The sequence below is a fragment of the Hemiscyllium ocellatum genome, chromosome 14 (genome assembly GCF_020745735.1).
Source record: "Hemiscyllium ocellatum isolate sHemOce1 chromosome 14, sHemOce1.pat.X.cur, whole genome shotgun sequence".
NCBI classification, from domain to species: domain Eukaryota; kingdom Metazoa; phylum Chordata; class Chondrichthyes; order Orectolobiformes; family Hemiscylliidae; genus Hemiscyllium; species Hemiscyllium ocellatum.
Genome location: NC_083414.1, coordinates 31646836 through 31659463, shown reverse-complemented (window position 1 = coordinate 31659463; position 12628 = coordinate 31646836). Strand labels below are relative to the sequence as shown.

General features: G+C 37.7%; 1 protein-coding gene across 1 annotated transcript in view; it reads right to left on the bottom strand.

The window, feature by feature from the left end:
* LOC132822470 (voltage-dependent L-type calcium channel subunit alpha-1D-like) overlaps positions 1 to 12628 on the bottom strand; it is a 579417-nt gene that overhangs the window by 228901 nt on the left and 337888 nt on the right. The window contains exons 18-21 of the mRNA XM_060835847.1: positions 11051 to 11141; positions 10876 to 10924; positions 8253 to 8382; positions 11 to 140 (exon numbers count right to left, since the gene is read on the bottom strand). Coding sequence (XP_060691830.1) covers positions 11 to 140; positions 8253 to 8382; positions 10876 to 10924; positions 11051 to 11141 — 400 coding nt within the window. The remainder of the gene's footprint in view (positions 1 to 10; positions 141 to 8252; positions 8383 to 10875; positions 10925 to 11050; positions 11142 to 12628) is intronic.

Genomic DNA, 12628 nt, shown 5'->3' with positions numbered 1-12628 from the left:
ATCTACTTACATTATTACGAAAGGATTGATTACGTATAGGATCTTCTGCAGCTAAGGAAATGCTGCTAAGCATAATGAACACGAGGATCAGATTTGTAAAGATGTGGTGATTTATAAGTCTGTGACAAGCCACTCTGATCCTAAAACGTAAATTAAAAATTATTGAGTACATTTTCCTTCTCTGAAGATATGCAAAATAATTTTATTTGATTATGTCATATTCAGTTACATGAGTCTAATCCCCCTTTTGAAATAGTTCAGCTAACTCAGCACAGTTACAGAAAAGGTTTCATCAGGGAAGAAATTCAACATGGCTGTCCTAACTTACAAGTTGAAATAGGGTATATTGGTGGACATTGACATTACAGTGGCCCATGTCAGATCTATATATGTATTGGGTGACGAGTAAATGCATCAGAGTTTTTTAAGGCAATCCTTGAGACTACCTTAAACAATCATTAATTCTGTACTTGGTAATAAATAGCCAAAAATTTGTTTAAGCATTCTCTCCTCAGATACTGTCAGATCTGCTGAGTACTTCAAGCATTTTACATGTGCTTAAACACATGCTTGAAAAATTTTTGGACATTCGTAGAACCGATACCAGATTGCTCTGCTCAGCTTTTCAGGAGTTTGCAGTGGCCATAAGAAAATATTCAATTTACACATTGATGACTAGTAAGGAGCACTCCTCTCAGCTCCCCACATGACTGCAGGCTGATCCCAGTCTACAGTCACAACCACCTCTCATTTGAATTCTCTACTTTATCCATTTGCTGACTTGTATGACATCTACTGCCCAAATTCCATTCTGCTATATAGATGAGCTATTTGGGGAGGGAGGAGGATGCCAGTCGCTCACCATAATTATCACAACAAGGCCTTCCATGCCTGTGAGAAAGCTGGAAGCAGTCATCAGTTCTGTATCCCGGAATAGCTTGTGCCAAATGTTGTCCCTATGATTTCTTAAGTTCCTTTTTCTTTCTTTTAATTACAGTACTTCCTTTTATTTTAACACTACTTTGTGGTAACTGTCATCATCTTCTATGAAGCCCCTTGCAATTAGCAATCATCCAAAGCACCTTGGAATTGATAAGAAGGGAATACACAAGACACCTCTGGTTGGCAATCAAACAATTAACTGTTTTCAACGATTCTGTCAAATGGCAGTTTTAAGTTTTTTGATCATGAAGCAAAATACGAATATCAAGAGCATTCACACACTTTTACAAAATGCCTTTGACAGTGTGGTGAAAGTAACATTTAAAATAAACTAAGTTTATGTTGCAATTTTGCTTTGCAGCATGCCTTCAAATCAGAGCTACTCTGGTTCCTTAGTGAGGCGTCAGGAGGGGAGGTGGGCAAAGGTAGGTTAGGTTGTGGTTGGAGGACAAAGAAAACAACATAAAATAACAGAGTTCAATGTCTATGTGTTTTCCTTGTTTAGTTTCTTTTTGGACTAGGAGAACATTTTCCCAGATTTGACCCCACAATCTATCCCCAAATTTACATTGGACTTTTATGTAGTTTTTCACATCACCCAGGATATTACATGTACCTAAGTAGATAAAAATATTTCAATTGTGAAGTATCAGGCATCACCAACTGTATGAGGCAGGTATATCTACAAGCTTGATTCTTCTTATCTTCAACAAGCTTGCATGTTCGCAATTTCAGTCCATCAGAATGTAGAGTACTGCATCAGATCACTGTTCTTTTGTAATCCCAAGAATATCTACACATATGCATGTGGTTTTTTTTTACCCTGTGTTAAACCAAGAAACAGATGCCTTGTAGAGGTGAATAATATTACAGAAAGGGTAGAAGGAGAAGCAGAACAGTTAGAAGTAATGGAAGAACCAAACAGCAAGCAAAGGCAATAACATTCCCATGAAAACCTAGACCAGGGATTTCAACTGAAATGTAAATCAAAGGAGCAAAGTGAGGAAAAATCTCAAAGAAATCACACAAGCATCAAAGACATCATATGCCTGCACTGCTAACAGTCCTGGAATGTGAAGAAAACACAGAATCATAGAAAAATGATTCATCCTAACAGGACAGCAATGAGTACACAGCATCTTTGAAATTTAACAGAATAAGTTAAATCCAAGTCCACGATTGCACTCTGTATACAATGAAGTGTGAGAAGAGATTTCCAAAGTACAGAAATTATAGAGACATTTGGTTCGAAGGCTACATTCAGCAGATGTAGCCAAATAAGGCATACGCTGATAGAGACAACTCAAAATTTGTCACCACCCAGACGAATGGGAAATTTGGGAAGGAGGGGACAGGCAGCAGACCGATGGAGATTCCAGCCTCCTACCAAGGGTCAAGAGAGATAATATGACTCATGACCGTGCCTTGTTAACTGCTGCTCAGACATTAGAATGTATTCAGTCTCAGTTACACTAAAGAAAAAATATAATCATTATCAATAATAAGGCTCAGGGACAATCATTTGGAACTGAGGAGATAATAGATTAAATGGAAAGATCTCCTTTGGCAAGACCTGCTATTAGCAAAAACACGTAAGTTCAGACTTCCCACATAAAGCAGAGGCGGAATAAGGGTTATACATCACAGGACCTTTGTCAGGTGGAAGAATTTGCTGGACAATCGGAGGTCATGAGTCCAGTACACTACCCAGGCTTCTGGCCTATGGTCGGCGGCACGGTGGCTAGCACTGCTGCCTCACAGCACCATAAACCTGGGTTCAGTTCCAGCCTTTGGAAACCTTGACAAGTTTGCACATTCTCACTGTGTCTGCATGGATTTCTATCAGGTGCTCCAGCTTCCTCCCACAGTCCAAAGATATGCAGGTTTAATGGATTGGCCATGTCAATTTGTAGTGTCCAGAGATGAGTAGGCTAGGTGTATTAGAACAGTAAATGCAGGCTTACAAAGCAAGATAAGGGCATAGCCTAAGTGGGCTATTCTTCAGAGAGTCGGTGCAGATACAATGGGCCAAATGGCCCCATTCCTCACTATAGTGTGAGAAGATCATAGGATCTCTAAGACCAAAGCACACACATTTCTGCCTGCTCACCTCAGCTATTGAATATTTGAGTAGGATAAAGGTTTGGTGTTAAAAAAAGACAACTTCGAGGGGACACTTTAGATTATGAGCACTTCTAGTGGAGTTCTGAGTGTGACAAGATGTTAACTGGGAAAAAAGGTCTGGAAACTAGGAAACCAGCAGTAAACACTACTGGCAACTATTCCTTCTGTAACTACTTGCAACAATAAACAACCTGATACTAAACACTGACTTTCTAAACTAAATTTGAAAATTGCAGTGTAGGGAATGAGAGAGGGATATCTTAAACTGGAAGTACTGCAGGTGCTGGACTACAGAGGTTATCAGTTGAAATACTACTGGATAAAGGAGATAGAATCAGCACTCTTATCTGCTACATTATCATGACATTGCACTATTCAATTGCAAAGTAGATTGCCTTCTCAGCAGTTAGTCGATGCCAATATGCTCAAATAAATTCGTAGATGCATCCATGGACGAGGGTTATCTTTAGGTTTAGAATTATTTTGGTTTGAAATTTAAAACAAATTAGTTGGAGCAAAATGTGGGTGAATTGTACCTTTGAGAGAGTTAAAAGCTAGCAGAACTACCTGACACAACACAAAGTGTTCTGAACAAAATATAATGTGACATTTGGTCGAACAACTCGATTAGCTGTTTGCCTGGAGACAACAAAACAAATGAATCAGGCCAATCAATTTAAATTATACTCCAAAAAAAAACAAACTCCAATCAAGTTTGAACTTAGTATATTGACAATCTTGAAAGCCAGTGACACAATCCGATGCTTTGGGGGAAAATTGAACAGTTGAGAGGAGAACTGCAAAACCACCAGCATCTGCAGACTGCCTGGAGAAGGGTTCTCTTAAAGGTACCTTTCTCGATTGGTAACCTGTGAAGCAGAAGTCGCTAGGGAGAAGAAAAGACGACAGGGAAAGACATAACGAGAAGATTGAACATTTTGCTGGTTTTGAAAAGTTGAATTTTAGTAAATCTTAATTAAGAATTTTACCAGTATTATAGTATTATAGAAGGGAAAGTAAAAGATAGGTTAGAGAAAGGAGTTGTAAATAGTTTTTAGTGAATGATTCTCTGTTTTCTTGAAATAAAGTTATTAACTTTTACTTTAAATAGTTCTTGGCCTCTCAAAGTTTCACAGATTACTGCACGGAATAAATCTTTTCTGTGTTCCTGGCTTAAATTAAGCAGGAAGGTTTATCCTATATTGTAACAGTACACAGTTCCTATGAAATGTTTGTTTGTTTGATTATATCTAGTAAAGTGATAGCGACACCTGAGTTGGTATTGAAGGTGAGGGAAGTCATTTGGAGAATTGCTCATGCAGAGGGCAGAGACAATTCAATCAAAGGGCTTTTCAATGATTTTCTGATGTATAGCTACAGCAATTGCTAAAAATGATTGTTCCTGAATCCCCTGCTGTTCTTTCTGTCTAGCACCAATACATCTTTCCAGATAGCTCCAAGAGTTGGTCCCTCTGATTCAAAAAGTTATGGAGCATGCAGAATTGCAGAGAGAATCTGGAAAGTTACTGAGAACTATATAGCATGGTACCTAGTTAGTTGGCTGAACATCTGTTTCAAGATGCTAATTGTTTAATTAATCAAAGCTGTGATTGAGATGTGCTTCTAATTGAGCAGCCCTCTGCGTAAGTCATCCGTAGGTATCATAAGCCATATGTTCAGGTGATATTCTTACCCTCCAACAGCCAAATCATGTGTTTTAAAGAGGAGAAATGGGAATTTCAAACTGGCACAATATAAAGGCATCATGACAACTGCCAGGAAACCAGGCATACACTGACAAATTGTAGGCCAGCTGAATACTTGAACACTATGTTTGTGAAAATCCTCCTTGGTATTATATACGGTAGAGTCTTGATATGTCAGCACCTAGGTGAATCCTAAGATCCTAGCAAAAGCTGGAGATCTGTCTTCCTATTTTACTGCCTCTATGGAAAAATGCAATGAATTTGTTTGGCTTGTGAAGAACACAATACTGACGAGCAATATCTTGTGAACAGGCTGTTATTGTTATTTCATATGTTTCAACAGATATGAGTTTGAGGAATAGAAATTCAGGGCTGAACTCAGAATCACAGGCAGTCTGAAGTCTGTATCTGGGATGGGCTGCAGTTTCCTCAATTATCCGGAAGGAAGATGTTCTGTTTGTGTACATTTATATGATTTAACAACTCACATCCAATCTGCTTTATCTTCCTTTCAAATAAGCTGCAGTTCTGCATGGTCTGACCTACTTCTCTTTTCTTTCTCATCTTTCAGCGACAATGGTAAACTAAACAGCACACCATGTTGTCAGCATAAACTTGTGCACAAGTACCTGAGAGGTGACTGCCCTGTACATCAAAAAAACTACATCTACACCAATATGAGCAGCCAACGAAATTGAAAATAAACATAAAACAATCTACCAGTAATGTAAAACAACTAACTAGAGAGTTACCTGGAAGAAGCTGAGAATCTCTTGCAATAGCAATGAAACCATCTTCTTCCTGGCTGTTATTGCCAAGGAATTGTGGGTAGCTTTTAAAATAAATAAATACAGCAGGACATATATAGTTTTAGAAAACTGTTCTTTAGCAGACAAGGTATTCTGATTTATATATGTATTTATTGGGCCTTTTTTGTGCTCTTTCAGATGGATTATCTGAATGATTAAAACTCATGTGTCTATCGTAATTCAATAGCAATGCAAGTAATCCTAAGAATTGACATGGATTTTGTGCTAGGAAAATAAGTGATAAACTTGAATTTCTTCCCCTTTGTCTATTCGAATATGCAGCAGTAGAATTTTATTTAGCTTTACGCTTAATTTTCTGAGCTCTTTAGATTTATTGTAAGGTAATTTGAGCAGATTAATGGCTAATGACAAATGAACCAAATTTTATGAAAAGCTACTAGAATTTCATAGAATCCTTAGAGTGTGGAAGCAGGCCATTCAGCCCATGGAGTTCACACCGACCCTCTGAAAAGCATCCCACCCCATCACCTTGCATTTCCCATAACTAAACTGCCTAACTATGCGCAATTTAGAATGGTCAATCCACCTAACCTGCATATCTTTGGATTGTGGGAGGAAACTGGAGCATCTGGAGGAAACCCATGTAGACATGGGAAGAATTTCTGTGTGGAGTTTGCACAATCACCCTACGCCACGTGGAATGGAACCCAGGTCCTGGCACTGTGAGGCAGCAGTGTGAACTACTTAGCCACTTTGTCACTCCTTTGAAGTTGATAAATTCAGTGCAAATGGTACAAAGAGTATGGTTCTGTGCCATAACGTAGAGAGAGATTTATTTCCTCCTTTGCTTAGTTTCTGATTTCAGCTAAGCCAAATATGGATGCCAACCAACTGCTATGGAGTCCCTCAGCAGTAAAATCTGAAGTAGAAGCATGAGGCCAGATAACTGGTACAAGTTGCCTGAAAATAAAATATCCAAAACAAAAAATGTTGCCGAATCATTGGGCTGAATTTTACCAGAAATTGGTTAAGTGTCAATTATCACATGTTTCACAGAGCTTTTCTCTTCATGAGTTCTAAGAAAGATTCCCACACTTTCCCGAAATTCACCTTCTCAGGTATGCACTTTGCCACTATGTTCACTGTATCTTCATACTTGCCAGGACATCCCGGGATTCCGAATACTAGTGCCATACTTGAAACACAGTTGTACAGCAGAACCTGCCCTGCACAATTCCTTAACTCAATAACTGCCATACTAACAAAAATTCATACCCTGCTTTGTTGTCAGAAATCTGGGAAGTGATGGTGGATGTGTGGTGCAGACGAGGACTGTCCTCTTCCTTCAGGGTTGGCAGAGCAGACCACATCACCAGACACTGTAAGCTTGGTTCGAGGTTGCTCCACTCCACTAGGTTAGTGGTGTGTAGGAATGTGTAGCAATGCCAAAAGGTGGTCTACTTCCTGAAGGTACATGACTCCAACCTTTCTCTGTTACCTCATGCTCACTCCATCTTCGTCATTAGAGAGATTGATTCATGATATTGTATGATGGGTCAAGAGTGCTTAGGGCCAGTTTGTACCTCACACAGTCAGTCACTGCTTAAGGTTCACATACGGTGTGATTCACCTCAACTGTGTGAACGTCCATTAATACTTTTGCCCTTTGTAGGGCCTCATACTGCATGAAAGTAAAGTCCCTTCCCTCACAGAATGAAACGCTTACTCCACCTACTCTGGTGTGGAGACAGCCATTTTCATCTCCATTGTGCATTCATGTGATCCTTTCCACACCCCAGCACCAACCAACAATCCCCACAATTGAGATCCTCAGCTTCCCCCTTGCAGCTGTGGATGCTGTAGCCTCCCTTGCCTTTTACTAGACAGAACTCCAGGGCCAACCATGGCTCATCCCCTTAACCTACTTGGACAGACAGTCCCAACTGATGAGTGACCAAACCCCTGACTGATCTGTGTTTGGTTCCCAAATGACTTACTGCAACTTTCCACATTGGTTGCACTGGAAGTTGAGCTGGCCATACCTCACTACCTGGGCTATTGCGGTACAAACTCCCTCACCCTGACCAAACCAAGTGGCTGGCTGATCGTATCCAAGAACCCGGACAAACAGTACAGGCTGTTCTGATTTACTGTGCCAGGACTTCCATACTGAAGACTGAATAAACCACCTATGGATACCCAAGCAAATTAAAGAAAGTATCAAATTAAAAGAAAAAATAAAATTCACATATTTAATCATTCCACCTAAATAACCTACAAGAAAGGACAGCTCCTACACCCCACACTCCAACTCCTTTTCTACGCATCTTTAAAGAACCTCATCATTGGAATGAAATATATCATATATTATCATACAGCATATTCCTGTCTCTGAGTAATAAAATTATTCCAACCTGGCACTGAAAGATAAAAGCAACAAAACTAATAACAATTATCTAGTTTTTACTTCTTGTTAAGCTTTGTCAATATTTTTCTTTTTAAAACTGACAAGAGAAAATCAATGCATTTATTGACATTGTACAATGTAATGGAATTATAGTAGTTACGTCAACTTACATTACAAAACTTTAATCTCCTAAAATCATATTTTGATAATCTCAAGAAATTAATTTGTATTTTGTATCAAACATTAGTCAATTACTTAGTACAACATTTAAGCTCGAGTAAAAATATTGTACGCCATACGTACGGATTAGTATTACTAAATATGAAGAAAGCACTCCCTTCTGGAATAGGCACAATTTTTTCCTTCAAGTTTAAGTCTGCCAATCTTTGAGGTCGAGGTCCAACTGGTATTTCTGGCTCATCATCATCATCATCTTCATACAAATGAAAGAACAAAAATTGTCAAGCATTCATCCATTCTTATAGGAATAAATAAAGTGACTCTTCATTAAAGTATTGCTTTGAAAAACTCTTCATTTTACAAATAATTATACTTTCATCTTTCTGAGAAACCATTTGCAAAACCAATATTTAAAGAACAAATGAAAATGTAACTGTCATTATTAATATTTGATAGAATGTTATTTTTCAATTTATGATTCCATTTTCTCTTGTGAAAAAGAACAAAATTATACTTTTTATTGTGCTTATGTTTAAATTAGACAAATTATCACCCCAATTGTTTGAAAAATGCACAATGTAGATAATGACTGCCATCATGTTATGAATGAAAATTTACTGAACAAACCACCACCTGATGTTGAAATCATCGGGCCATTAAAAATGACAAAAAAAATCTAGAATGCACAATAAAACTGGATTCAAATAATATCAAAACTCCCTTCTGCCTTACATAAAATCAAAGCTATCCAGAAGATCTGTATTAGATGGAGTTGTAACCTCCAAACAGTATGCATGGATCACCCATCTAGTACATACAGGGGAAGGCCAAGTGTATTTAGAAGGCTGAGCCTTGCATATGTATATCTAGCAACTTGCACATCAATAATGTATACCCAGCTGCAGCTCACAATCTCTGGGCAAATACAACATCAGGAAATCTGAAAGCTGACCTCACACAATAAAAGAAGGCATCCTGTAGTTAGTACACTGTAGCTATGTTCCTTGAATGTTGGAAACAGTGCTTGCTTAAATCTGTGTACACAATGTCAATCAAGTGGATGCTTGTCCTAGATAGTGATGAAGAACATTTGAGTGTTGATTAAACAGTTATCTATCCAAGCAATTTGAAATTATTCTAATATAATCCTGACTTGTAATTGGAGGAGAGGGTTTTAGAGTGTTCAAAGGTGAGTCAATTGCTATGGAATTCTTTGTTTCTAACTTGCTCCAGAAGTGATGAGGTAACCCATGAGCCCACTAAACCTAGATAAATGAACTTATCCATTGTCAGTGAAAGATATCATTACCCTCAATTTTTTTTGTCTCAAACCTTCTTCCACATATTTGCAGGAGACATCATCTGAAACTTTCAACATATATGGGCAGCTGCTACAAGGTCACCAATTATCTAGCAGAGTCTACTAACACATCATCACTTCTGCAGAAGCTAGCTCTCAAATTAACTGAGCACCAGAATTTGAAGCAATGGCTTTCTTTTCTCATATCCAGGCACTCCAGATTTAAAGTCATGCAGCCACTATATCCACATTTGTGAAATTCAAGCATTCTGCATTTGCTCTTCAGCCACCTGCCCAGAACCAATTCCAGGTTTAAATCAACCTTTCAGTTTATATTAAAGCTAAAGACCTCAGCCAACATGAGGAGTAGAGGGGGAGCGGAGGGGGGGGGGGGGGGCTACAATTAGACCCAATTCCTTTGATATTGGGACTAAATCCATCACTGTCGCTGTTCTAGAAAATAAAAATAAAGTCACATACTCTTGCCAGACCATAGGGCTCCTTTCTCATTGGAAAGAGATAACTAGTGATGGTTTAACCCAAGGGTCATTACACCCCAGGTGAGAGAAAAGACAGAGAAGGACAATCTTTCACGGTAACCTCAGCTGGAATTGACCACACTTTAGCATCAGTCTGCATTGCAACCCAGCCATCCAGCCAACTGCTCTTGAAAATACATGTTTATTGATGTGAGTTGAGAATAAATGTAAGCTTAGTTGTGTTGTTCTCCAGTCAAATAGTCTACAGTGAAAGAAAATTCAGTTGGCAACAGTCATGAAAGGAAGAAACCTCCTATATTTACAAGTTTGACATAAATACTAATCCAATGAAGTTTACATCAATGTCATCAAATTCAGTGTAAGTAATAATGGCAACATAAGAAATCGGCAATGTAGTTAGTCATTCTACCCCTTTAGCCTGTGTAGCCATCTAATAAGACCAGGATTTGTCTTCCACTTCAACACATTTTTCTTCTCTAGCCTCATATCTCTCACTTCTTTTAGCACTACTCAGGCTTGAATATGCTCAAAACCTGAACAACCATAATCCAGGGAAGTCCTTTATTTTGCTGAACTTAGTGAGCAATACTGTGCCAAGCCTTTGCTAATAGTATTGTACAATGAACTTACTGAAATCTGTGGGACCCCAATGTATGCAAAGTGTGAAATACGGAAAAGTGCTGAATAAACTCAGTTTCTTTCTTTCTTACTGTGTGGAGGTACATGACTACATCCTTGGTGAATATTACCTCTTTTTTTTTCTTTTTATCAAAGGTCAGTTTGGGGTTTAGAAATCAGTATAAGGAAGGTTCCAAATATAATTCTGTTTACCATTACTCTGTGGTGCAGCACGCCTATGTGATCAGCGGTAATATTGAAAAAATCAGATCTTAATTATTCCATAGATATGAGTTTCTTAACAGAAATAAATCTTAGTTTTTCATACCTGGCACATCACTGGGTGGATAAGGATCCTTATCTTCATCAATTGAAATCTTTGAATCATTAAGAACATGAGAATCATAAATTAATCATTTCAAAATATTTATAGTCATAATCAAAGATGGCATTGGATCATTTAAAAGTATGCAGTTTTCAATTTCAGTTTAAAATAATTTTACCTGAGTGCCAGTAAGCATTTTCCTGTCATTGTTTTCACCTATTCCATCAAGTTCATATTTTCCATCCATTCTTTGTTCTGAATTGGCAGTTCTAAAAATAAGATACATTGATGATACATTTTACCATCTGTGCAATGTATACTACTGATATGCTTAGCATAAATGAGCATAATTTAATCTCTTAAGAGCTGAAATAATTGTGTACATTTGTGGTAGGGACTTGAGTATAAGAACACAGGAAAAGTCATATTATTATATTTTAAGCTAGAAAACCTTGGATCCAAATGTCAACAAAGTGCAACCTTTCAAAGTGGCAGAAATTAGTTCTATGAGAAAAGCAAGGTAAGTGCACAGTCCTTGCCATAGCATGATTCTTGAACACTCCTGAAAGTTTGGCAAAGGAAACATAGATTAGAACTTTACCCAATATTCGTGCCTGACACAGAGAGACTTCTATGAGTATGCTCTTATTTTTCTCAAATATTAGAAAATATTTGGATTCATCCGAGCCACTAAAGTGAAGAAAAACTTAAATGACATTTGCTCAAGTTCTTTTTTGTCATATTTCAGAATAACACCTGCTCTCCAACGTCATTATTCTTCCTAAGTTTGAATTCTGTGTGGCCACACTGTTTATATATGATGGTTTCTGTTGGAAACACCTAAGATGCCTTGAGTAGATATTTTGCCACCAACTCTCCTGGCTGATATCAGTCTATGATATTGATTTAGCTGGGGAAAGAATGTCAACACAGATACTTTGGCAATAGATAGGCTCAATCGTGATTAACAGTAAATAGGTTAATTACATATTGCTTAGTAGCTAGCTATGTTACATTTGGGATACATACACTTGTGAGACAATTGGGCTCAAGTTAAGATCAACTATACACTACTACTTCAGCTACAAGCTATTAATTCCAAGAGTAACCATTGAAATGCTATACATTCATTGCTAAATGTATGCAGAACAACTGGGGTACACAAATCTCTGATTAGCCCCTCCTGGGATCTGCCCTTTCTATCCTGAAATGTACCTTGTGATGTCAGTTAAACCTTTCAGGTACTAATTGCCAGTACAACAGCACTTAGTGTAAAAGTGTGACCAGTGTATTAGACATTGTGTTGTTTTCCTCTTCTCTATGAATTAGCAACCGTGACTAAAAATGAAAAAGCACTTGATCCATTATGTAACATATATTTTGCACTGACAAGTTGATTGAATTGTTGACAAATTTAAGACATGCAACAAATATGTTTGGTTGCAACAATGGAATTACTGCAGATTTAGCTTCTCAAAACCCCATACAAATCTTATTGTGAATGCTACACTATGTCAGCTGAAACTTACAATATGAAACATGAATCTAGGCAAAAAGAATAAAAAACAAAAATGTTCTAAAAAGTGTGAAGTAGCTTAATCCCCTCCATATAAAGATGCCACTGGAGCAGGGAGTTTTGACTCTGAGTTGCAGTACCAGAATGTCAATACTTTTTAAAAATTAATCAAATCAAATGTTTTCTTCTGATTTGTTTCAAAAACGTAGTCCTTACATTATGATGATTACAGCTGATAGT